The sequence below is a fragment of the Aricia agestis genome, chromosome 17, assembly GCF_905147365.1.
Source record: "Aricia agestis chromosome 17, ilAriAges1.1, whole genome shotgun sequence".
Lineage (NCBI taxonomy): Eukaryota > Metazoa > Arthropoda > Insecta > Lepidoptera > Lycaenidae > Aricia > Aricia agestis.
This window is the reverse complement of record NC_056422.1, coordinates 3,442,831-3,470,618: the sequence shown is the minus strand read 5'-3', so window position 1 is coordinate 3,470,618 and position 27,788 is coordinate 3,442,831. Positions and strand designations below refer to the sequence as shown.

At 39.0% G+C, this 27,788-nt stretch overlaps 3 protein-coding genes across 3 annotated transcripts; 1 reads left to right on the top strand and 2 right to left on the bottom strand.

The window, feature by feature from the left end:
* Window positions 1-4,669: 4,669 nt before the first annotated feature.
* Window positions 4,670-6,400, bottom strand: LOC121735251. The gene has a single exon (XM_042126005.1). The coding sequence runs from the start codon at window positions 6,398-6,400 to the stop codon at window positions 4,919-4,921; it is 1,482 nt and encodes a 493-aa protein (XP_041981939.1). The 3' UTR covers window positions 4,670-4,918.
* A 99-nt stretch (window positions 6,401-6,499) lies between these two features.
* On the bottom strand, window positions 6,500-23,286 carry LOC121735250 (wiskott-Aldrich syndrome protein family member 3). Its single transcript, XM_042126003.1, has 10 exons — window positions 23,076-23,286; window positions 13,069-13,232; window positions 12,421-12,572; window positions 11,682-11,950; window positions 10,402-10,579; window positions 9,381-9,506; window positions 8,998-9,151; window positions 8,560-8,669; window positions 7,630-7,827; window positions 6,500-6,696 (listed from the first exon to the last, which is right to left on the bottom strand). The coding sequence occupies exons 2-10, from the start codon at window positions 13,188-13,190 to the stop codon at window positions 6,500-6,502; spliced, it is 1,506 nt and encodes a 501-aa protein (XP_041981937.1). The 5' UTR covers window positions 13,191-13,232; window positions 23,076-23,286.
* A 2,868-nt stretch (window positions 23,287-26,154) lies between these two features.
* On the top strand, window positions 26,155-27,784 carry LOC121735596 (diphosphomevalonate decarboxylase). The gene has a single exon (XM_042126456.1). The coding sequence runs from the start codon at window positions 26,219-26,221 to the stop codon at window positions 27,371-27,373; it is 1,155 nt and encodes a 384-aa protein (XP_041982390.1). The 5' UTR covers window positions 26,155-26,218; the 3' UTR covers window positions 27,374-27,784.
* Window positions 27,785-27,788: the final 4 nt, after the last annotated feature.

Genomic DNA, 27,788 nt, shown 5'->3' with positions numbered 1-27,788 from the left:
TAAAATAAAAATGCAAAAGCAAAGCAAACGAAAATTTTATATATTTCATTTCATTCATACAGAATACAGAATGATTGGCGATAGCCAAGGTTGCCAAATTGAAAAAATAATCAAAATGCTAGCAGACGACAGGAAGTTAATGTGCTGCCAGTTGAAAAAAAATCTGTAGTATTTAAATTTTAATCCCCGCGTTCCATTTTATGTTAAAAAACGATCAAAACGCTCAAAATAGAAGGCATTTTGAGCGTTTTGATTTTTGATTAGGGATTAAAGAATACCTACAGATTTCTTTTTCAACTGGCAGCACATTAACTTCCTGTCGTCTGGTATTTTTCTGTTTCCTTATTCATTGGGTATTTTATGCGGGCGCCAGACATGTCATCAAATACGCAAATTCGCCAAGTGTGCCTATTTGTGCAAAGTTATTGCTGGCATTTTCCTATTTGTGCAAAGTTTGCTCAAACTTTGAAGCCCATGTCTGGCGCCGGCTTTAGAACATGACACTCAATTATAAAGTTGACGGTCAGCTGCCAAGCTGCGAAAAAATGCAAAAAAAATGAAACGAACACGACTTTTGTTTTGTTTTTAAAGTTAAAATTTTTAAGTGCAAAACCCTTCACTCTAAACATACCAAAAATTAAAAAAAAAAGAAATGAGCTCAAATCAAATAAATGTTTTATTTCAATAAAAATTATGGTACATAGCTAAATAAACACAAAACAATAAAACAGATTTAATCCACAAGCTTTTGTTGATTTCTATATAATCATTTATATTCAATATTATAATATTACAGACTACAGTACAGTTTTATGTAAGTATTTTATTTATAAATATAGTCTGTCAAGAAAGTGAAGAAATTAAAAAGTGGCAACATCGTAGTGTCATCCCTTTTTTCTTAGATTGATTTGAAAGGGATGACATGACAGACTATATAATTTGTCCACCAGGTCGGAATCGGGACACGTAAGTACATATTTCTCTATGGAAGTAGCTAACTGAAGCTTTAATTCTACATACCTACATGACCTATTTGGTCGTCAGCTCTTATCCCACAGATTGCCCACAGACTACTAACGGCCGTTCCCAATATTCAATCTATCTCTGGTTTGACATACAACCTATCGCAGCTAACATTGAAATTTATGTCTGTAATGTCTTTGTTTTAGGGTCAATTATTTATACTAGCGCAGAGTCGAAGCGAAGCGAATTCCCAAAAACTAAAAAAATTCAACCTTTAAGTATCTGATACACAGTCGTCAACGGTGGTCGTCAACAGCAAAAAATAGTAACAGCGGAATAGAGAAATAAAGGCCTGAGCAAGAGAGATGTCACTATCAGTAACACTGCATGGTAAAAAGAGACGCGTGATACATGACAGCAGCACTCTTTTTTTGACGTCCAGTTGGCACGTGCCGCACGTTGACAATATAATCTCATAGAATTCATGTTCAATCATGCTTGTGTAAGTGTATACGTACACATATTTTTCACACATATGAAAACCAATTTTGGTTTCGTTTGACAGCGCGAGATTGTTGCTCTATTCCGCTAGGTATATTAACTTTATGGTTGCCAGCCACACTGTTGTCAACGTGTTGTCGACCAAAGTTTTTCATAGGTACATTTTGCGTGGTTGTCAACCGCCGTTGACGACCGTGTATCAGATACTCCTGAGCGTAACGCATGTAACATTACTTCTGCGAGGCCAATCAGCGTTGGTCGGGCGGATCGACGCGAATTCGCGCGCCTTTTTAAATTCTCAGAAGTAATAAAGTGCGCTTTGGAGTTAAGGTTGAATTTGTTATATTCAGTTTTAAAATAATTCGCTTCGATGCGCTTCGACTCTGCGCTAGTATAAATTGACCCTTAGTATAAAAATGCCTTGGATAGGAAATAAAACACAATATTTCAATTTATTTGTATTAGCAAATAAACAAGTTATAAAATATTTCCATAATAGAAATGACATTAGTCCAGTGTACCACATTCTCATGAACAGAAATTATCTGACCTGTATTTTTAACATTTGTATGTTCAATAGGCAGAAGAGTATTTAAACTTAGCACTGCATTAAATGAAAATACAAATATCAAAACTAGCTGACGTGCTAAGAGTCCATCATCCATGGTATTTCTGGATAAGCAATCAGCTTTATAAAACACAAAATGTGAATTTCCTTCACTTATCGCGCTCACAAAGCTGCACATCATTAATATCAAATATATTACGTAACTATAATACATAAAACAGTACAATTACTGCCAGTCCTATCCGATTACTCGTAGCATACATTATAACTTGTAAAATATTTAACATTTAAACTGATAAACTTTAAAATAAAAAAATGCAAATAAATAATTAGCGATTGCCCGTGGTGGCAATGGAGCATTTAATCTACATAATATAAAACATGCTTTTATTTTTCTTAAATCTATACTTTACATTTCTTATCTACTCGTACGTGTAAGTTAAACTAATATGCTACAAATTCGTACATAACATAAACATGGTGTAAGGAATTATTTTGTTATTTGGATTGGATTATTATTGGTTATTTTTTATAAAAGCTAGTACTCGGCACAGCATTTGACCATGATAAATGACGATAAAGTTTTGCCATGATTTATATAATATACGAACAAAGAATTATGAGAGTATAAATAAAATATTGAGGCACATAAAATAATTTCTAGCTGTTAGCTATTTCATTTCTTTTCAAATCTCGCCCTTCACGTCAATATGTATGGCCAAAAGCCACCTTCAGAAAGTTATTGAAAACTATATAGTCTCAAATCGAATAAAAAGCAAAGCCTATGGTATAGTTAAAACCATACACCAAACTACTTTCATAAGAGATTGGTTGTTGGACCAAGCAATGGTAAAGTTTAACACACACATGAATGATATATCAGCCTCACTTTGTTGTTTGCAAAACTCTGTCCATACTTTTTATTCGGTCTCAGAGTGGGTTGAGTAGGTACATAATATATTTTATAAAGTAGGTTAAACATTTTTGCCATATAAAGATATAGTTTTTCCATTTCAAAATTACAATTCTCCAAATTGTATCCTTAGCATTAAATGCGATATCATAATTATTATTAAGTGTACACTTTAACAGACAGTTTATACACTTCATAAGCAAAGAATACTTCATAAATAGACAACGACGACTATTTCTTTACTTGATCAAAATTTATTTTGATCGATTTTATACTTATACGTCTATAAAAAGTGATATTTAATCATAGTACGAATTTCATATTATATTTAAGCTTTCACACCAATATTACAGAATATCTGAAGGGGCTATTATATTGCAAAGAAAGTATATTATAATTTCTCTGATGTATACTTAAAAAGGAATGCACACGTTATGTCGGCGCGCGGCGGGGCGGGTCGCTTATTCATACGCTCATAAAATGTCTGGAAATAGCGGGCCGCGACGCTGCACCCATCATAAGATGCGCGTACCTTGATCGAGCATAGAAGGTACACAATGGGAACTTAAATCTAGCTAAATACATCTCCTACGATAAGAAAATTTGGTACATGTTCGTTGTTCATATAATTTTTAAATAACATTGATAAGGTTGCCGAGGAGCAACGGAGATTTTCATGGAATGCGCTGTGTATAAAAATGCAAAATTGAAATAAAAGCGTTTACGAAAACAACGTTTTAGCTAAAGTGACCTAATCCACAAAAAAACTAAGTTGGGTATTATTTATATTTATATTTATCTATTTTTTGTGTAAAGCTAAATCTATAATGTTTATGAGCGCAATATAATAGTGGATTACGCCACTTTAGCACCCACAACTTATATAATATAATCTTACTCTTGCTACCGATAATAGAAAAGTTCAGTATAAAATGGAAGTAGCTACTTAGTAGAGTTTGTGATTATTGGCACTACGTACGCAGGTCACATTTTATGATTATAAAATATTACGCTATTTGCTGTTAGGGTAGAGCCGCGTCTCCTGCTTTTAATTTGATTTTATTAATCTGGTTCCTGCTATAGACATGTGTAAGATAACTTAGGATGGAAAATATTTACTTACTAGCTATCTCATACTGTTGCATACTCATAAAATATTTATGCAGCCCACCCTGCTGCGGCCCTACATAATATGTACGTCTTTATGAGCTTACTATTGACTGGCACGACCTATGTTGGCTTTCCAGCAAATAGATGTCAGTGTATAGAGCGCTATAGATGAAATCAAATCAAGAACAGGAAACCAGCTTTAGAATCTAAAATCTTAAGGATTTATGTACCTACGTGAAGAACTTAGTTAAATCAGACAACTAACGAGTAGGCCGACTCAGAAGAGATCTCGAAATTTATATGTTTGACATACTAATACGTTACTCAGCATTGTGAAACATGTTGAAAGTGATAGTCGCGCCCAACTCGCGTATATTCACCCGTTTGTTTGAAGTCCAGGTACTCCTTAGTTCTGTCTACTATGGTTAAATCGCGCATTTAAACAACTGGCATTTTAGCAAAAAGAAACGTCACGTAAAACTCAGACTAGTAGTAAAATAAGGAAACCACTTACTCATATTTCTCATACATGACTTCACAACCGCTAATAAAAGAGATTTATATCGAGATATAACTTTCAACAAGCGAAGCACCATCAATTGTGCTTGGGTGGGTTGACTCGCAATATATATATATTCAATAAAATTAAACTCAAGGCGACCGCCAAACAATATGCCAACAACAGTAACGGGGAAGAAGACATTTTATCCCTACACCTAACTACTTTCGATAACTATATTCATATTTTTGGTTTAAGTTAATATGAACTATGAGTCTATGTTCTAGCAAATATGTCTCGTGAAAAAAACTATTGACGCACCGTACCACACATGTGATATACGCATGGAATACTGTGAAAACTACTACACTAGTGTTTCATACTTGTCTAGGACATGACTTTGATTGTTTTCGTCGCCGTGGGAGCGGGAGCGAGGCCTAGGTGTTTCCGCGCTCTTTCCTTTTGTCTTCTTATCGTGGCCACAAGTGCAAGCTACTGAGGACTGTCGCTTCAGCGTCTGCGCTCGAGCGTTGGCCCACTGCGGGTCGAGCGACTCGCTTCGAGCGTACATCTGGCGCTTGCGACCCATAGTTGCGTGTGTGAACGCACTCTGTCCGCTGTCAGACGAAGGTCGCATTGTCTCACTTCGCATACAGACGTTACCGCCGGCCCGTCTGAACGAATCTAATACTCTCTCCTCAATCTCTTCGATATCCTTCTTCTTGACTAGCCAAACCTCGTTTGAGACGCTCGAAAAGTAGCTTGTACCCTTGCTGACGGACAGCTTCTGTTTATTCTTCAATTTGTAAGCTTTGAGGTCCTCGGCGGCTTTGTTAGCGTTAGTGCGAGCGGTGTCGGGCGACGCGACGTTGCGGAAAGCGGTTCCCTGCGATGGAAACTGATCGGGGATCTTCGCTCCAAGGCTCGGAGAACGTATAGTCAGATCAACTGGGGAGGGCATCGGTTTGAACTCTGGTTTGATAATCTTCTGAGGTTCCGGCTTCTGTATTTTCTCCTCGCTGCTATCGTTTCTCTGCCATTTTGCAGCTACGGATCCTGTGATGCTAGGTTGACGTTCTAGCGTATTTCTATGGTTCAGGGTATTCGTTTTTTCGCTGTTGTTTTCAAAGAAGATGTTGTCTTTAAATGGCGTAGCTGGGGGTGGCAGGTCGCTATCTGAGCCCAATCTTTCTGTGCGAGACCGTCCCCGCACAGAACCAGGTCTAGAAAGTCGTCCAGCATTCGCACTAGCGTCTTCCGCGGCCTTTTCGAATATTCGTATTTTATCTCCGACCCCATTATTTTCTTCTGATTTATCATCTGCCTTGGGAGGTTCCGTATCAACTTTTTTAGGGATATCATCTTGTGCTGCTGCTTTTAGAGATTTATCTTCTTGTTTTACTTCAGGTTCAGTTACATTAGGTTTAGTATCGTTATTTTTGGGCGCAGGCAGGGATAGTTTTTCAGTTTTCAATGGCATTTCCTTGGCTACTTCCTTCTTGACTTTGGCAGTGTCATCCTCATTTTTGGAGTCGACTCTGTTGAATTTCTGTATGTTCGACAGGACTCCCCCGGAGAAAGAGGTGAGCTTGTCAGTTTTGGGCGGCGAAGACACCTTGGTCGACAGAGTGATGTAGTTATTTTTGGCAGCGTTGTCCTCTTTATCCTGGTTCTGCGTAGTGAACACGTTCTTCACGGTAGGAGGCGACGTGACTTTCAGCGGGGGCGACGGCACCTTACACTTGGGCGGGGACGGGCTATCCATGGGTGGGGAGCTCTTTTTGGGAAACTCGATCGGCGGCTCGTTTCTCGGTGGGGACGTCTTGACGTTTCTTTTGGGGGACATTTTGGCTTCGACCGAGTTTCTGTCTTTCTCGGCTCGGCCGTTCGCTTCTTTGACGGATGGGGGGGAATGCGTCGCGTCGGGGCGAGGCGAAGCGCGGCGTCACGCCCTACTGTCGGTCCACTGGTCGGAATCGTCGTCGTCGTCGGAGTCGTTGTCGGAGTCGGTGTCGCTCTGCTCGACGGCGACGCGACGGGCGAGGATCGACGCGACGTCGTGGAGCGCCGGCGCGCCGCGTAGTGTGTCGTACTTGCCGACGTTGTCCTCGCACCTTTTCTCCACTTTCCGCAACTTGATACCTGCAATCAAACAATGTATTAAAAACTTTAATACTTTAGCCTTAATGACAATGTCAAACAATAAAACAACTTGCAGTATTAACGCCTCTACAGTTTTGACATTTGTTGACAGTTCTCCTTTACCAGCAGCGCTCCCGTGAATGTCACCCACGTTCATATAATAGCCCATTTAGATTCGCGTACGAGTCGCGAGGCGAGGGGCGAGGTGCGAGTGTGAACAGACGCTTGTGGCTCGCCTCGACCCTCGCGGCGCTCGCGTCCGGAGCGGTTTTTGGGGCACGAGTCAAAGGACCTCGCGTCGCACGCGAGTGGGTGTTTACATTCGCCCTCCCGCTTTATTCTGGCTTCTACATCGTGCCGCGTAGGTTGTGTTTAGTTTTAAATACGCAAAAACAAAAACGCATCGTATAATGGATTGGTCGCAAGACGAAACATTTAAGTTCATAGAACTACCTAACTAACAAAAAGAACGAATAATTTGGGACCCTGAACATAAATGCCACAAGAACAGCCAAAAAGTTAGCGATGCCTGGGCGAGATTGCCCGAAGTAATGGGAATATCTCAAACAGAATTAAAAAATAAGAAAAATTCTCTCATGGCTACATTTCGCCAGCTACTTCGACGTCCTCCATTGTTGATAGCTCAAAGACGACTGAACTCGGCACGCGAGTGTAAACAGGCAACTTATTAACCATCGATTAACACTAGCCTCGCACGAGGGACGAGGCGAGCCACGAGGCGAGGGAGGAAGCGCGAGTGTAAAGGCCGTATAATAGTTGGGGCCCCTCCCCAACTATTATATGAAATATCAATTGCGTGAGATGTCTTGCAAATATTTCAATTCAGTACTTTCGAAATGCATCTACGCATCGCGTTGCGGTTTGAACTAACCCTAACACTTTCTTCATAATTCAAGTCTATCTTCTATTTACCTTCTCTGATAGCCTTGAGCAGGTCCGAGCGGGGGTCTGGTGCGGGGTCCTCCGCCGGGCGCGGAGGCTTGAGGGCGGAGGCGCCGCGCAGCAGGGACGCTGGCGACGGCGGGCGCGGCCGGTCGTCGGGCGGCGGCGGCGCGGGCGGCGCGGGTGGCGGGGTGGGCGCGCGCGGGGGCTCCTCCGATGACATCATACCTGGAGAAGATGTTCAGTGAGTGAGGGCTATGGGAAACTTGAGGCCCAAATTCACCAACGTCTGTTAGTGTTAACGGCTTGGTAAAATGTCATGTTTTCTCTTTAATTCATATGAAAAACAGACGTAACGTGATACTAACTCGAGCATTAACTTTAACAGTCATTGCCTAATAATACATTGGTGAATATGGACCTAAAGCTAAGAACTGTTTGATTATGAATTAAACTATTTGTTTTGAATGGAATAGGTTTTGAAATTACAGCATTGAATTAAATGAACATAAGCACTTAAAATTTGCAAATATACAGTCCTCCTTACTAATAAAATAAAAATAAAAATATCTTTTTATTCAAAATGGGTATCATGATACACTTTTTGAAAATCGAACGAAGAAACTACGTTGCCTACCACCGGTTCGGGAACCACCCCTAAATAAACGCTGATTGGTATATGCTTTGAATACAGTGTTTTGTCTTCTTCGATCCAATTAAAAATGTCACTTGTGTGACAGGAACAAAACACTGTATAACTATTCAAAGCTTATACAACGTTTATTAGTAAGGAGGTGAATGTTGGTTATCTGATTTCAAAGCAAGTTGGTGAAGAAGAGGTATTCGTTTATTTACGTGTATCATTGATATAAATAAAATTGATATAAATAAATATTACACTTAATTAAAAAATAATTCTGCTAATAAGTGGAAGGCATTGCAGTATACGAAGTGCCATACCAATAACCGCGTGCATGTGGTCCAAGTGAGCGTCGAGCGCGGAGCGGTGCGGCGGCGAACCGTTGAGCGTCGGCGCGTCCGGCGGCGGCGGCGGGGGCGGCAGCGTCGACCTGTAAGTTGTAAAGATTTAGTATTTTTTTTCGAGGTAAAAACCAAGAAAGTTTCTCTGCATTTTGTCTATTTAGGTATATTTTAGTACTTTTAAAATTGTAATGTACGCATTAATCTGGCAATTTGTCCACATAATTTGCTTTTTACTTTAAAAAAGACAGTAATAGCCACATGATTACTAGGTATAAAACATAAACATAAGTATGCAGGAGGATGATACTTAAAATTAAGATTACTAGTATCTTGAAGAAAAAATAAAAAGTTTTGTTGCTCTGTAGCGAAGCGTGTTATGTTTTAAAGTAGAATACAAATATATTAATAAAATACCTTGTTGGCGTGTGATGTGGCGTATCGTCGGCGCTGAGCTGCGGCGGCGCGGGCGGCGGCATGTTGGGGCGGGCGCGGCGCGGCGTGCCGGCGCTCGTGATGCTGCCGCCGTATATCGGCTCCACCGCGCCGTACGGAGACTCCTCGCCCATCACTTGGACCACACGCAAATTGTTAGTATTGTAAGGGAAATAATATTATACAATTTTTTAAATGTAATTTCTTTAGGAAAATGCTCGAAGTTTTATCCATACTTTGCATTTTAAAGGTCAGTTCATTAAAAATGCTAAAGTGTGTCAGTATACGAAATATTTTTTCATACCAGGTCACATCATGAAATTGGTTGAAAGCCACTGCTTTACATAGTAGGTCATTGAACTCACCGTGGCCGTTGCCCGTCAGTCTTGGTGGTCGCGGCTGATGGTCGATCTCTATGGAGTTGGGGCGGGCCGCCTGCGACGGCGTGCGGCTTAGCGGCGCGCGGTATCCACCATCCGTCACAGTAGTCTCTGTAACGTGAAATAACTACCTATGTAATTGATGTGAAAGAGAAGACGTTAAAACTAATGCAATTTACATACAAACATACAGTGCTCCCAAAGTGATAATGCGCATAGAAATTTTCGTAATTTTTCGGCAGCGGTCATACTTCCCGAGCGTCGGAAGACGTCGCTGCAAGTGCTGTTTTTAAACTTAACTTTGAAAAACACCGCTTTGCAGCGACGTAGAGGCACCAGACGTTGCTTAGACGTTACCATGGTAACGTCACTGACCACGTCGCGATGGCTTCCCGGTGAGTTATAGCACTTATTGACGGACCGGCGACAGCAGACAGCCACCGGCTATATGATATTTAATTCTATTTCCTTTGAACAAGGTGCAAAATAATAGTGCATTGTTTGGTTCTCTTACGTTTCATAGATTCGGGTGTTTTCGTGATTACGACAATTAGCGAAGATTGAAGCGCATTTGGGAGTACTGAACAGTGTACATAATGTTTGGTTTTGTTTTTGGTACTGTATTGGTCTCGAGTGATGAACAATTATTTTATTTTTCATTTAAAAGCGTTGTCGCCGATTTTGGCGGTGTTATGCCGCAACGCAGTTATTTATCTCGACCCTAACACAATATGACGTGATTGCATAGGTACGCTACCACATTGATGTGAATCAGCATTCGGCACTTATAACCATCATCATCACCATAGTAAAAGGAAGGGAAGTAATAAAGAAGGAAAGAACAAAATCTCGGCGGTACCAGCCTAGTAAAACTGGCCGAGATTTTGTTGTGCCGTACGTGGCGACGCATTGATACTATGGCGCACACATACAAGCCGCGCGCGGTGCCTTTGTATGAAGATAACTTACCTCCCCTCCTTTTACTATGTCATCACAGTATACTCACGCTGGTAAGGCTCGGGCGCGGGGCGGTACGGCTCCACGTTGTATCGGCGCAGCTGAGCCGGCGCCATGATGTGTTCGCCGCGCGTCACCGCCTCCGCCTTCTGGCGGTCGCGCGTGGAGTGCGGCACGCGGACGCGCCGCGCGGTGCGACCGTCCGCGTTCGTGCGCGGTTGACGGACCTGCAAGTGAAAGGAAAGAGTGAAAATGTTTTAATGCGAATTGTTTTTTTTTTAACCTTTTTATTTTACGGAGGCTATTAACACTCAGTGTTAATGTCAGCCCCATAGGTGAATACAGTGTTCCCTACATAAGGGACAGATCCAAATAACTATATAATTTTATTGCCTCTGGGGACAACGGCTCCGAAAGTACACTATTGATCCGTCCATTGTGCAGGCAGCCAAAGTCACCTAAGAGCCTTGATCTTAGCTCTGCAGTCCGAGCACACTCCAGCAAAACATGATACAGTTCTTAAATGCAAATTGGTTTGTGAGTTTTTTATACTTATAGCCATACACGTATGTTGCGTCGTCCGAACGGACTTATGCATTGTTTGTAAATTGTAACATAGCCGCGTTGCACTAATGTGCGACGACCATGATGACACAATACAAGACGATGACAGTACACAGCATCATTCAACCGTAATACATCATCATCTCCACCAACTATATCAAGTAAACTCCACTAAATCTATCAAGTAAACATCACGCGTTTAAAAAAGTTGGACAGGATTCTACATACCTTCTTCCCCCTATCGTGCTGAAATCTCTCAGTATACGCGTGAGCAGCTGCTGCTAAAGCTACATACCTTCTTCCCCCTATCGTGCTGAAATCTCTCAGTATACGCGTGAGCAGCTGTTGCTAAAGCTACATACCTTCTTCCCCCTATCGTGCTGAAATCTCTCAGTATACGCGTGAGCAGCTGCTGCTAAAGCTACATACCTTCTTCCCCCTATCGTGCTGAAATCTCTCAGTATACGCGTGAGCAGCTGCTGCTAAAGCTACATTACCTTCTTCCCCCTATCGTGCTGAAATCTCTCAGTATACGCGTGAGCAGCTGCTGCTTAAGCTACATACCTTCTTCCCCCTATCGTGCTGAAATCTCTCAGTATACGCGTGAGCAGCTGCTGCTAAAGCTGCATACCTTCTTCCCCCTATCGTGCTGAAATCTCTCAGTATACGCGTGAGCAGCTGCTGCTAAAGCTACATACTCTCTTCCCCCTATCGTGCTGAAATCTCTCAGTATACGCATGAGCAGCTGCTGCTAAAGATACATACCTTCTTCCCCCTATCGTGCTGGATCCTCTCCGTGTCCTGCAGCATCTCGCGGCGCCACAGCTCGAAGAAGTAGTCCGGGTCGGTATAGAACTTTCTCGCGTCTCTGCCATCGTCACGGAACTCGTTGAGTCGCTCGAGCGGCGGGGGGCGGTCGCAGCGGGCGTACGTCGCCAGCATCGCCGACGGCATCGTAGTACGCGAGAACAGCTGCTGTTGGAACGACCGCGCCGAACGGAAGGCCTTCCGCATCTGGATGTCTTGCAGGGACACTGGAATGTGAAATGGATGAATTAGTAAGTAAATAAGAGTATTTTATTCATTTCTTTAAGTAGCAAATTATAAGTGTAATAACTACAACTAGAACGATACAATAAGTTCGAGACAAAGTAATATTTAAAAAATAAAAATATATTTTTACAATATAAATACATTACTTTTGCTTTTATTTACAGAGGGAATATAGTATTTTCTTTATGAAGTTTAAATTATGGTTATCCTGTCCAGACACTTCATCCGCCCACTCCTCATCCCAGTCCCGCGAGCCTGTGCGGCGTGCACGGAGTGCGTGTATCTCTTCGCACACATACCCAGCTCGCCGCGCGCTAGACAGAGACGGGTGAGAGTCGCTCTCACCCTCCTCGACACTGCAGTCTAACCTTCATGACGAGCCTGTCTATCTCTTCGCACATATACCCAGCTAGCCTCGCGCTAGACAGAGACGGGTGACAGTCGCACTCACCCTCCTCGACGCCGGAGTCAAGCTGCGTGACCTTGATGGCGAGCCTGTCGATGCGCGCCTGCAGCACGTTGGTGCGCTCCGCCAGCCCCGTCGCCTCGCGCGTCAGCTCGCCGAACATGTCCTCCGCATGCTTGGACAGGGATGAGAGTTGTCTGAAATTGGGAAATAAATATTAGATTAATAACAAGCAATTAGACAATACGTTGAGTAATGACTAATGAGTATAGAGGTGCATTATTATTAGTGATGTTATCAAGCCTTCGAGACAGGGTCATGTCTTTTCAACATTATGGTAATAAGTGTTTTATTTCTGTTTTTTTTTTACTGACCCCTGCGCTTATAGCTGTGACCTACGACATTACATATTTAGTTCTCATTTCTTCTCATTACACAAGCTCTTTTTGGTCTTAAAAGCCTCTTGACAGACAAACAGCAATCTTGTCAAGTTATATTCTGCTGCATGCCCAGGGATAGATGAGATCTAGGCGCATACCTGATTGTTTTGCCAAGCAAGCATTAAGCATGCCATTGGTGACAATGCATAACTTATACCAGCTGCCTTTGGTCGTAAACCATTAGACGCTCATTTGACTTTAACTCTTGTCTAGTTACTCTATTAAAGAAGAGAAGATCTACGCTGACGCATACCTGACGGTATTGGCGAGCGTGCCATTAGTGACCGCCTCGAGCTCGGACGGCACGGCGAGGCGCTCAGGCACGGTCCCCCGGGACACGTGCACCGGCTCCACGCAGCGCTTCGGCAGCGGCATCGCAGCTGCTACCCGCCGTCCCGCCGCGCTACCGCAGCATACCTGGAACAACGTGAAATTTTAAATAATATCTAGCGCGATTCAAACATTACGCAATGAGAGTTGTTGAAATTCTATTTGCCACCAGGTGCCTACCAGTACCGTGTCAAACTGCTGACATAACACAGGTCCGAATTGCGATAAGGAAATGCAATACGACTTGGTGTTATACAAGGTGAATATTTAAACCGTTTTTTTATCTTAGCAGAATGAATACACTCCTGAATATTAAGCAACTTTTTCTGTGGCAATAATTTTTTTAACTTTAACTTCACCTGTTTCCTACAAATGTGCTATGGAGCTGAGACGCAACAGATATCAGGAAACAAAGTTATTTAGTATTCTCTTAAGCGGGATTTTTGTTTGTCGGTCGGTGAGTATGCATTAGAAAATCTCACTCTTCACCACTCCTTCGAGTCGATTTCCTGAATAGCCTCCGCTCCTGCACTAAATTTCTAATTTTCTGCAGCCACCTTACATGGCATATCAATATTACGTTCTAAAGTGACTCTTTAATAAGCGTTATTTGTCCTTATTTGACCGATTAAATATGATATTACGATACGAGCAACTCAAATTTACTTTAAACCTTAACTGCAAGTATTAGAATCGTTATTCGAGTGATAACGACATGGTCTATATTCTAAGAAAACGAAATCGCGAGTCTACAGTTACGTGTTTTGCTCGTGGTCAGACGCATCTTTGGAATGTTATGGATATCACTAACATTGACCCCGATTCGCACATTGTCAGTTTGTGGTTCCGTTGTCAATTTAAAAACCCGTAATTTAGTTTTCGGTTTCTTTTAATATAAATATGGTTTTAGAATTTAAATTTTTAGGTTTAACTTACAACAAATACAATATACATTTATAATTAATATTATGTAATTCGTATATCAAGTACATATGTAAATAAAAATGCAAAAGATATTTTAGTTTCGACACAGGCCAGTGGAATTGGGAGGTTTGCGAGAATGAGAGATTTGGGAGAATTGCGAGATTTAGGAGAATTGCGAGAAATTTACACGTGGGAGAGCCATGCTTCGGCACGAATGGGCCGGCTCGCCCGGAGAAATGCCACGTTCTCACAGACAACAGGCGTGAAACAGCGCTTGCGCTGTGTTTCGCCGAGTGAGTGAGTTTACTGGAGGCCCAATCCCCTACCCTATTCCCTTCCCTACCCTCCCCTATTACCCTATTCCCTCTTAAAAGGCCGGCAACGCACCTGCAGCTCTTCTGATGCTGCGAGTGTCCATGGGCGAGGGAAGTTGCTTTCCATCAGGTGACCCGTTTGCTCGTTTGCCCACTTATTTCATAATAAAAAAAAATTAAAATTTTGTTTTTGTAAAAAGTACGGACACCACGCATTATAGCGGCAACTTATTTAAATTCTCGGTTATTAGAAATTAATTACCAAAAAATTAAAGGGAAAACTCGTACCAAAACTACGGAACCGATTACTACTTTTCGGGTTTCGAACACCACATTTTAATGTCACTTTATCCAAGCCGAAGTGATGTCACTTGTTATAGGAGTGCTAAAATTAATTGATGTGCCAAATGCCACCGCTACCGCCATAAAACGTTAGTTGCTATTTAATTATAACTTTGAAAGCAGAAAAAAATGGCCACAATGGATGCCTTTGACGACGTCCATAGCTGCCTGCTTCGACCCTAGACTCTAGCTAGAGGCTTCCATTGCTAACCTAGACCTTTCTAAAATCAACACCGTACGCGTAGCTTAGATGTAAAGTATTAAGTATATAAACTAAAGTGGCGGGTTTTGTTGCGCAAGTCAAAAACTAGACTTGCGCTACAAAATCCCCCCCTCTAGTTTTGTCTTTACACTTAAACCGTTGAACTGAAATGTAATTTCATTTTCAACTTTGATTCCCTTTACATAGGATACTTTTAGTCCCTTAAAACGTACGGTTCCCGCGCTACAAACCAATTTGGACACAACGGAATTGCGGTAAATCTAGTAAACAAACCCGCTAGGTCGTTAGCCGATGATCAAATGACTGCCCGTCACGCCGGAACCGATACAACGATTTGCATAAGACAACTATAATGATAATCTAATTGCTATCGCGTTTAATTTTATGCTAATTTCAAAATGGAATGTTGTTATTTTCACGTTCGATGGCATATGATGGACCAATACAAGCGTTTACGAACGTCTAGAAATATTCGTCGTTCGTCTACTTGACGACTCCCAAAACTCTCTTTATCGCGTAGGAACCGTACATTTTTTCGCAACAAAAACTATTCTATGTATCTCTTACTAAACATCTAAATCCGTTCAGCCGTTTAAGTCAAGCGTCAAGAGGTTGAAGACCAGACAAGTAGACACTTGACACTTTCCCATTTATAATATTATAGTAAAGATGATTGCTTATGATCTACGTAGATAGTTCCCGAGACAGCTTTGCAATCATGGTGACGGTTTATCCATCTTGGGCCCAACTTTTAAGAGGCCATAAGGCACACGAAAACCGACGCAAATCGTAAGAATCTAGCGTAACTGATTGATAATGGCGGAAAATACGTTTATAAAAGGGCGTAAGCCAAGTAAAAGCAGCACAGTATGCGTACTAGAGAACTAGATCAAGTGAAACATAAAAACTACCTGCGTTTTATGTGCGTTCCGGACGTTTCCACCTTTATTTCGCTTTTATTCCGGTAAAGTAGCTGCGAGATTTCACCGAGTTTGTTCCAAGACTTAATAATAATAATAATAATAAAACATTTATTCAACACACATTCACACCACACTAAACTTAAATACATAAAAATATATTTAACATTAAAACTTCCAACACATCCTTTAATTTTATCCCTAGATTTTGAGATTATGTTCTTTTAACTAACTCTATACTAGATGACGCTTGCAACTCCGTTGCGTCAAAATTCGTTTATCGCGCGGGGACCGTACGTTTTTGTGGATGATTAAAGTATCCTATGTCCTTGCATGAAAGCATGAGTCCCGTCATGCTATTCCCATACTAAATTTCAGCAAAATCGGTTCAGTGGTTCGGGCATGAAGAGGTAACATACAGTTAACTTCAACGTGAACTGGGTGTGTTGGTGAACGTATGATATCTACTAGTTGAACGACGGTTTATGTAGCAAGTTGCGTACAAAAATCTACACTTCCTGCTCCTCCATGATCTCACGGGACCCTTAGGATTTTGTATCTTGCGAAGGCATGACAGCAGATAATGTAGTCCGTGCTGCCGTCTGTAGATTCTGTACAATTTACGCCTGTCGCAAAATACGTACTTTTCTTAATTTAACAGAATACAGTGCGAGCATTTTTCGCATAGCTCCTAGACTAGAAAGGTCAATGACCGCTGGTGCCACCTTAAATTATTTTGACTATAGTTGTCAATTAAGGGTTTTCCTTTGTACTACTGACTTATAAGAATTGCCGTGGTGTGCGGCATAAATCTAGTTGCGTGCTTTGCTAATGAGGTAGCAAATTGCTAGGAAGCCGCGTCGATGTGTGACCAAGACGGAAAATTAAACAGAACTTCCTACACCAACGGTCTACCTCTTCGTTAATTGATTACAATAATTGATGAGCTTGCAACCTGTGGTTGAACAAACCGGACAAGCGGCTGACTTTAGTTCCGTTAACTAAAGTCCAGTGGTCAGATTTTGACATGGTCAAACCAATGATATTTTACTTATACAGATCTGTTACGTTCATACTATTTTCCGGCTTAAATCTCTTCCGAATAACATTGACAAATTTGACAGATAAGTGAAACAAAAGATACGAAATCCCATTTACATAAAAGAGACAGACTAAATAAAATACGACCCAATTGGGTCGTATTTGAAGCTTCACAACGCGCGCGGTAGTAACATATCTGATTTGAGTTTTTTATTATTATATCATTGTGGTCAAACGCTTCTTTTCTTTTTCCAGATTTTTAACAGTCGTGCATTTCTTTTTACCCGTCTGCGCCAGGAGGGTTGTTATGTTTTTCGAGCGAGGTGTGTCTTGCGGGAGCAATGGGTATTATTATCAAGGTTTATGATTTTTTTAAATTACCATTTTTAAAGTGAAAACGCGAATATGACACTCAGACGAAAAGCAGACGAAGAGTCGGTTTTTTTGGTTTGCCTTTTCTCTATCTGTCTCTACTCTCTAGCTACACTGGGCCAAAAAGGCCACAGACTTATAAAATTATTTGTTATAATTTAAGTTAATATACGATGGTTTTATGCCTCTTACCAGTTACCTATTTAGTCCTCTAGTCTTATAAGTTAATAGATGATGTATTCGTTTATCACGCGGGGACCGTACATGTTTCCGGTATTAAGAAGTATCCTATGTCCTTTCCCGGAACTCAAAGTATATCCGTTTCAAATTGCAGCAAAATCTGTTTAGCGGTTTGTGCGTGAAGAGGTAACACACAGACAGACACACTTTCGCAATTTACAATATTAGTATGGATTGTTTAGAAATAATTTACACATTCGATTAAATGTCCAGTTTACAAGTTACTGTGGCTTAAACACACTGCCTATAGTTTTAGCTTTATGTACGTAAGCACATCTTATAATAACCATGACATAAGTTATGTACTTCGCACATAAAGTAGCTGAGCAATACTATTATTAGGTACATCATTCTTGTCTTATAGCTTGGGACAAAATGGTCTACAAAGGTGATGCCAAATAGTCACATCAGGTCTGCATTATGTATGAAATTGAAATATTTCATTTGCTATTTTTTCTCCCTTGTTATTTTGCAGTGTCGAAAGAGTGAACCAGAAACTAAGCCACGAAAAAATTTGTATTATTGAACATTACTTTGTCTAAAAAAGTATTGATCTTTTAATTAACTGTAAATCCTTGCTCAATTTTTAGTTCTTAATTCTGATACTTAAATAATATTAAATATTCTGACTAATAAAGTGCATAAGTATTTAGTGAATAGTACAAGGACAGAAAGGCTAGAAGTCAAGGTCCTGACTCCTGCATTTAGTTTTAACATTCACTTGATGTAGAGGCATATAGGTTGTATGCAATATTATAAGAAATTTTATTAGTCCCGACGAAAACAGTGTGCTACAAGTTTGATGTGTCTGTCTGTCTGAGTGTCTATCCGTGGCATCATAGCATCCAAACGGGCGGACCGCTTTTGATATTTCTTTTATTTAATATCTGATAATAATTGAGTGTTCTTACTTCTTAGCCAGAATACATCATGCTTGAAACTAGTCCACAAATAACATCTACACCTTCCGCAGAAACTATTCTCTCGATAGACGAAAACCGCATGAAAATCAGCTCAGTACTTTTGCCCTTATCGCGAATATTGACAACTACGTTATCCTAAATAGCCCACACCGGCATTTTTAATAGGTAAAAAGAGTGAATGGAAGACACTTAATAACCACTTTCAGCAAAAAAATGAATTAGGGAAAATTGTATCCCAAGTTTAGGTAGAAAATCTAACCCTTTTAGATTGGGTAATAATCGGTAAATACGCCAATAAGTACAGTTTATGTGGGTGGGATAAATTTGTCACATCCGTCGAGATAATCATTTCGACCGGCATGTCGTATTTGTTCTAATAATGCGAACGTAACAAACAAGAAACAACTTTTTTTTATGAAATAAGGGGGCAAACGAGCAAACGGGTCACCTGATGAAAAGCAACTTCCGTCGCCCATGGACACTCGCAGCATCAGAAGAGCTGCAAGTGCGTTGCCGCCCTTTTAAGAGGAGTCCACACCGCCCTTTTTTCCATACAAACGTTGTCCCCTGTTTCCTCCCTGGATAATACTAGTAGAGTTATAATTTTTTTCCTGAATATCTACGGCCACTAATACAATGTCCCTATGTTTTCTTTTTTTTCATAATTCAATTATTAAATAAGATATGAACGTTCAAAAACCCAAAAAAATGGCCAGATTTGCCGCTGTGTTCAAACGTCCAGAAAACAGATTTGGCTAGATTATATAAAAAAAAAACATAGGAACACAGTTCAAGCCTTTCTTTAATCTTTAATGAAAAAAGTACTTAAATCGGTTAAGTTTTGGAGAAGGAATCAGGGGACAACGAATCGTTGATTTTCTGCAGTTGTCTCTATCGCGTTCTGCGGTATAGGCTTGAGGTAAGGGAGACAGCTATAGATATTACACGTACTTTTTTTTCATTTCTCTAGCCCCTGGTGTATCCTCTTAAGAGGGAATAGGGTAATAGGGGAGGGAGGGTGGACGCAAATCGAGAGGGAAGTGGAAAATGCCGGACTTACCCACTGGGCTCCAACTGAGGTCCAAAAATGAAACCATCAAGAAGATGACATCACCCCCGGAAGATCAAGACTTCGATGACAGCCCAGTCAAGAAGATGACTTCCGGGAAGATGACAACAGCCATCGACCAGATGGCCAACACAAAATACCCTCAACAATATCAGAGGGTACGACACTTAGAGCCCCTTCAGGGCAAATTACTGAATGTTTGACCTAGGCCTGTGGAAATGAAAAAAAAAATGGGGGAGGGAAGGGAAGGGAATAGGGGAGGGTAGGGAAGGGAATAGGGTAGGGGATTGGGCCTCCGGTAAACTCACTCACTCGGCGAAACACAGCGCAAGCTCTGTTTCACGCCGGTTTTCTATGAGAACGTGGTATTTCTTCGGTCGAGCCGACCCATTCATGCCGAAGCATGGCTCTCCCACGTTTAAAACCTATATTATTGTATATTATTACCTATATTATTGTGTATTATGTCTATTAATAATATTACAGCTTATTGCCGACTAATATTTGGTACATAACATCCATACCTACTTATAAATGCGAAAGTGTGTCTGTCTGTCTGTTACCTCTTCACGCCAAAGCCGCTGAACTGATTTTGTTGAAATTCGGTACTTTGAGTGACGGGAAAGGACATAGGATAGTTTTTACCCCGGAAAAATGTACGGTTCCCGCGCGATAAATAAATTTAGGCGCAACTAAGTTGCGGGCGTCATCAAATCCCTACATATTATCAAATATACTTAGTTCAAAACACTGAACGGATAGCGTCAAAACTCAAAAGTAATCAAGCAAATTGTTGTAATTTGTCAGATAATACCAAAAAGAATTTGGTGTGTGACCAAAGGTCGATTTTTGGCTAAGCCAATCTCTGTCTCTTATCACCATAACCTTTGGTCAAAGTTCATTTAGTTAACATTATTTAAATATTTGCATTCTACATTTTTTATACTTATCATAAAAAACCACTCATGATTTACCATTCATAATAAAATGCCAAAGTAAATTTTTATTATAAATATGGATCATATTATATTTTACTAGCTGTTGCCCGCGACTTCGTCCGCGTGGACTTCAGTTTATAGCGCGCGATGTCAACAAAATTGGTGTCAAAAGCTTTTATAAAAAAACCCTGGTACCCCTTAAATCAAAACAGCTGTGCAGTGTGCACATAATATTTCATTTTTTTAAACTAAACTTTATATTTTATGCCAAATTTTAAAGCTTATTTAGCCCCCCAATTACACAACTTTACCCATAAACTATTTATCATTGATAGGTTTAAGGTTACGTCACTATATATAATATAAAGTACTGACTTATTAAATAACGTAAAAAAGAAATAACAATAAAAAAAATCGAAACAGTATATAATAAAGTACTCTGTGATCGAAACTCAACTATATGATGATAGCACCTCTTATAGAAAGATGTTGGGCAAGCGTTAGCGCGATGTAAGAGACGCACGGCGCCATCTAGTATGAATTTTTGGAACTAACTTAATTTGAACAAATTTTCGTATTTTCACCCCCTTACAACCCTTTTTTCCAGTAAAAAAGTAGCCTATGTCCTTTCTCAGGCTTTAGACCATCTGTATACAAATTTCATTACAATCGGTTCGGTAGTTTTGGCGTGAAAGCGAGACAGACAGAGATACTTTCGCATTTATAATATTAGTATAGAAGTATAGATTCATTAAAAATAATACAAGTCATTAGTAATTCTAAAGTTTCATTTTTAGTTCACTATTTATGACTATATGAATTGGCAATTATCTTCATGTTTTCATTACATGACTATTAGAATATGTATGTTAGAAAATATGTAACAAATTTCACTTTGGTTGTCCTATGATATAATAGCTCTCTACACCCTGATTTTCATATTAATGTTTTAATCCACATTACTGTTGTATTGTTTTGCTTAAACATTGGAGCATCCTCAAGATGTGGCTGAGGAGGTGACTTTGTGGTCTTTATAATTTTATTATTTATTTTTATTTATTTGGAAAATATACAGTGTTTATTTAATTTATAGAAGGCTGTATAAAATCTAGACACCATTTACACATTCTCACATTTATTAGTACGAATTACTAGACATGAATTGCAAGCAGAGTGACCATTATTTGATTTTTAATAAAATGAATCATATTATGATTTATAATATGATTCTCTAAAGCAACCATTTTAGCCCCGCTGGCTGGAGTTCATCAGTTATGTTAACTACAACAATTTTCCTGTTCTTAATATGGTACCATACAAACAATATTATCTGGGTTCATTAACAAGTAGGTAGTAAACTGAAACTATCTAACATTATTTGTTGTTGCCTACAAATAATAAAAACTAAGGAAACGTAACTCCTACACCGTTTTGAATTTGGCTTTTTTATACACTAAAATAATATGACAATAGCTATAAAACACTTACTCAGAGATTTAATTATGATAAACCTTAAATTTAATGAAGAATTTGACAGAAAGTAATTAATGTTCCACTCTGAGTGCGACAGTAACACTCAAATTTACGGAATAAAGCCGTTGATAATAATTGTCACTTCTATACACAAAATTATGTACCGAATACATGCATAAAGTATGCATGTATTCGGGTCTCTTTTGTAGACTCGCGGAACAAATTTTTGACGGAGTTACTCTTCCTTAGTTTTCATTATTCATAGGTTGTTGCAAAGATTAAATATGTGGCATTTGTAAGTTTCAGAAAAAACGATAAAAACTGCCCACTAAAAATGCCGCGTAAGTTCACACTTCACACATAGGATAGGACATTCAAAAATTGAGCTCTAGCTGAGGCAATTGTATAAAACCTCTAGATATGTTTTTGGAGTTAGCACATGCAATTCCAAATTTCCAAATATAAAAATAATAAAAAAACATAAATTTTGAGACATTTAAATACTCATTAAAATACAACAATAGCCGCTTGTTTATAATTTGTATTATCATATAGGCATGTAATTAGCTAGATAAGGCTTGTCCATGTTTAAATAAGAGTGATAGACTTCATGGAAAGTGACCAGTGACCACATTATAGAATAAGCATATATTTAGTGTGTGCTGGGTAAGAGTAACAATAAAATGTGTTGAAATAGTTAATTTTAATGTTGTACCCTTTGAGGGTTTAGATAAAATTTAAACTCTTCCAAGGGTTTTTAACGTATTTATACTTCAATGACGTCTTAACAGCAGTTCATATATAATAAGATTTTCTTTTTGTTAAACTTTAAAGAGTTCCAACTATTAGGCCTCAAATGTCAAGTGTTTTATATCTGCAAAACGACATTTCGGTCACAATTAATATTAATTGGAGATAATTTTCGTCGCCGTTAATGATATAATATCTCGTTTGAGCGGCTACTAGAAACATTTCTCAAATCTAAGCCACTACGCCCATTAATAAGTTACGTTTTACGGACACCCGCAGCGAATACAGCATAACGCTTATCATTGAATTAGCTCATGTCTAACATTGGCATATACTTAACGATTGAGATAAATGCGAAATATTATTGATAGAGTCGGTGTACAATGAGTAATTCAGCTTACCTGTTCCACCCAAGGAAGTCAACAATTACTGGAGTAAAATGTCGCACAGAGAAGTCATATATGACTTTCACCGGCAAATCAACTGAGTTTTATTTGTATCGACACTAATGTACTAAAATTACTGATATTAATAAATTTTTTTGGATACATTCACTTTCAGACGTCCACAACCGCACCGTATCACAAAACGAAAATGGCAGCAGTAAATTCATCACAAAAAATGTCTGTAGTAATTTTTTATATGGTAACACTGAAACCATAGACTATTTGAACGCAAAGCCGTTAAAAAAGCAAGCTTTGATAATTTTTTATGCTAAAAATAATCTAAAATCATATAAAAGTATTTGTATTTTGTAGTAAATACAATGATGCCAACCTGCAGATAATTTCAGATCGGTGGCGGTGGGGAACCAATCATGAAGGTATAATACTAGAAGTGTCTATTGTCGCGCCCTCTGATGCAGGTTTCAAAAAGAAAATAACCTATTATAATTACGTATTGTACAAAAATATATGAAATTAAAATATTATAACGATGTGAAATTTGATGTCCTAAATTCATCCATGTTCCGTCCACATAATATTTGATAATATTAGGTAGGTACCTCACAAGTGTCACAAGTCACAACTCACAAGTCACAGACCCTGACCATTGACTTTTATAAGTGGACTCGGCATAATGGTCTCTACCAAATCAAAATACTGTGGCATAGACTTAATATATAGCATTATAGGTTTATGTACTGTGGCCGGTCCGCCATTTTATGTTCCGGTTCTCCGAGGTACATAAACTGTCAAAGTGTCGTATTATATATGTCGTAGGGATGTCGAAATTGAAAGAAAATATCGATATATCGATACATCGATATTTGAAAAAATATCAATATCGGTCTCGATATATCGCGAAAAAAATAGGCACTTGAAATGTTCACAAAATACTCAGTTGTATACATACTTTAATAATAATAACAATTAATGGTAAAATTAAAATAAACTGTAAACCCTTCGTGCGCGAGTACAACTAGTATTTGTCCGATTTTTTGGTAATTTTGCCCGATATCAATAATATCAACTTAAATAATAATTAATAAACTTAAAATAAATTAAATAGTTTTATTAAAATTAAGGAGGCTCCTATATAAAAAAAGCCATATTTGCCTATTTTATAATATACATACAGACAAAATAGGCAAAAATTATATTTTTTTTATATAATATAAATAAAATCATTTTTGATATCAATATAATATATAATATAACAGGACGCTCACTTATAACATGTTAGTTTATCGATGTACTCGACAATTAATATCAACCGAGTGTCCCATCACTATAGACCGCCATGTTTAGTTCTTGGCAATATGGCGCCGGCCACACTTTTTTGTAGTTATGTCGCCTCCATCTGTTTCCTTATTCATTGGCCCTGACTAGTGAGTAGTAGTGACTGGCTGACTACTAACAACCTAAATTTTCCATTTAGGGTCACAGAGTACTTTATTATATACTGGAATTGAGACCTCACTCTCTTTATTTTGTGGAAACTAGCATTATAGGTTTATGGTGGAAACCATAGACATATAGCATTATAGGTTTATGGTGGAAACCGCAATAAAGTGCCATCTGTAACTTTACAACGTTCTAGTACCGTCGTAAAATTACAGATGGTGCTTTATTGCGGTACTATGGATTCTAGCATAGACTTATTATATACGATTCTAGTATTACTATAGGTACCTAAATATTTATAGAATATTAGATGTACATTTAAAATTAAAATAAAACAACAGAATTTTATAAATTTTATTTATTACAAGAACATTATTTTATTTCAAAACATTTTTAAGGAACACAACACTTCTACAAAGTACAAAGAGTCCTATCTCAGTTCTTGCACAGGAGCAATCTCACAGCACTTACAATTTACAAACACACAAACCGGAGGAACGGAGGGTCTACTCGACGGACATATGCACAGAAACAAACAAATTTCTCCTTCGTAAGCCGCAAGAAAAAAGCGTAGACGCCATGGAATGTAGATGCATATCTATGACAGATAGCAGTTAGCACCACACTCTTCTTCTTCTTCTTCTTTTTAATAATGGCTCCTGGTGAGTTGCCAATATCAGAGTGAGTGGCAAAAGTGTTGAAGAAGGTCTAATGCTAAAACAACACAAACATTTTGGGGTTAGTAACTACTAACTAATTACAATTTTATTTGTATCAATAAATGTACAAAACACTTTAATAAATGACGTATTTACAAAACATAACTCAGATTTAAAATTGATAGGACGGGGAATGGTTGCGGGGAGAAGATCATATTATAGGGAACTATGGTTATTAGGACAAGAGAAAAATATATGATCCAAGGTACCTTCGTCTAGCCCACACTCACAAAGGGAACTATCCCTTACCCTAATTTTTGCAAGAAAGACAGGCGAGCAACAATGTCCGAGCCTAACTCGACAAATTGTAGAGCACACTGTTTTACATGCTTCTTTAGCACCACACTCGAAAGCAAAAAGTTTGATTGACTTTGACATCTTTGTTGGGATACCTATTTTTTATCGATGTTACCAGAAGGAAAAATAATATTATAGCTGTTATGTTACAAAAATACAACACAGTACCTTTTATTGAAAATATTTTATTTTAAAATACTATTTTCATAAAAGATTCTCAAATTTTTATATTTACATATGTATTTTAGTTACAAATAACTCAGTAGTGACATCTAGTACAATTTATGATAAAATCTGATGCGAAAGCTTTACAAGCGCCATCTCTTATTTTGCGACGGAGTTATTAACTATTATTATCCTACCAAATTAAAAAGTAAGCATTTCATACAATAATTGGGTACTTGGCTGGTCTTTTTTATTTTGGAGGTTTAAAATTCTTATGTTACCGTGTCAAACATTCTAAGATTGTACACCCTGTTTAGGGTGCTGCGTGAGGGCTGAGCACTTAAGTTATATGACATAATAAAAAAAAAATCGACTCTATGATTTTATGTCACTGTCAGATGTCATATTTTTGTGCAAATTTTTCATTTGTTTTTCATTGATTCATTCGTCAACTTACTTTTGACAACTGTGGACATCGACGTCGCGGTATTTTATTCGAATTTAAAATTTTAAATCATGAGTGAAATAATTACAGTTAAAGCGCCAGTTAACATAGCTGTTATTAAATACTGGGGTAAACGCGACGAAAATTTGATACTGCCGTTAAATGACTCGGTGAGTGGCACTTTAGACACTGATGTTATGTGTGCTATGACTTCGGTATGCGCTCGGCCAGATATAACGGAAAATGAAATCTGGTTGAACGGGAGTAGAACAACGTTCGATAATCCACGCCTGAAAAAATGTTTGGGGGCTATAAAGTCCCTAGCAGCTTCACAGAAGAGCGTGAGCGATGAATTTCTGACTTGGAACGTACGTATTTGTTCTGAAAACAACTTTCCAACGGCCGCTGGCTTAGCGTCTTCGGCGGCCGGGTACGCCTGCTTGGTATGTGCTCTGGCTAAACTGTATAAAGTTACGGGAGACGTCAGTTCCATCGCACGCCTGGGCTCGGGTAGCGCTTGTAGAAGTGTTTACGGCGGTTTCGTGCAATGGAAAGCCGGCGTAAGGAGCGACGGAAGCGACTCCGTCGCCGTTCAAGTGGTCGACTCTAAGCACTGGCCTGAAATGCGAGTTCTGATTTTAGTAGTGGCTGACACGAAAAAGCATGTAAGCTCGAAAAAAGGTATGAAGATCAGCGCGGAGACGTCAGAGTTGATGCAGCATAGAATCAAACATAGTGTTCCCCGAAGGACTGTGGAAATATGTGATGCTATCAGGGAGAGAGACTTCGAAACTTTCGCTGAAATAACTATGAAAGACAGCAACCAGATGCATGCGGTCGTCCAGGACTCGTATCCACCTTCTGTATACATGACTGATATTTCTCACAGAATCACAAGGATGATTCACACGTACAATGACATGCAAGGGTCACCGAAAGTGGCGTACACGTTTGATGCAGGGCCAAATGCCTGTCTGTATTTATTGGAGGAGAATGTTCCGGAAGTGCTATGTTTGGTCAAACAGATGTTTCCTTCTAGCAGCAACAACTTTGTCACAGGGCTTCCGCTTCCGAAGAAGATGCCCTCTAAAGTAGATTTTCCCATGGAACCTTTTGGGACAGATTTATTAAAAAATGTTATTTATACAAAAATAGGAGACGGGCCGCAGGTTGTAAAGGATGACCACCTTCTAGATCAACAGGGAAGACCAAAGAGATATGTTTAATTTTTTTTAGAGGGAATAAATTTGGGATGGGGCAGGGGATTCACTTTTGTATTACAGAGACATTCATTTAAAAAATGTATTCTTACATTAAGGAAATAGTATTAGCGTTGAGGCAAATTTTTATTGGATAATAGATTTATAATATATTTTAATGATTTTTGTAAGGTTAAACATTTCAAAATGGTGCTTTTGTAATATTTATTTCTATTTAAGACGTTAAAAAATGGTTAAGGCTTAGGATATGATGTAAATCTTAAATTATTATTCATGATTTACATGAACACTTATTGTGTTATTGTGTATCATAATTATTATGAAATCATTACTTGTTATGGTATAAATGACTGGAATTCTAAGGTGTAGGGGTATATAAGACTGTTTTATGATAATATTAATATAAGTGTAATTTATAGCA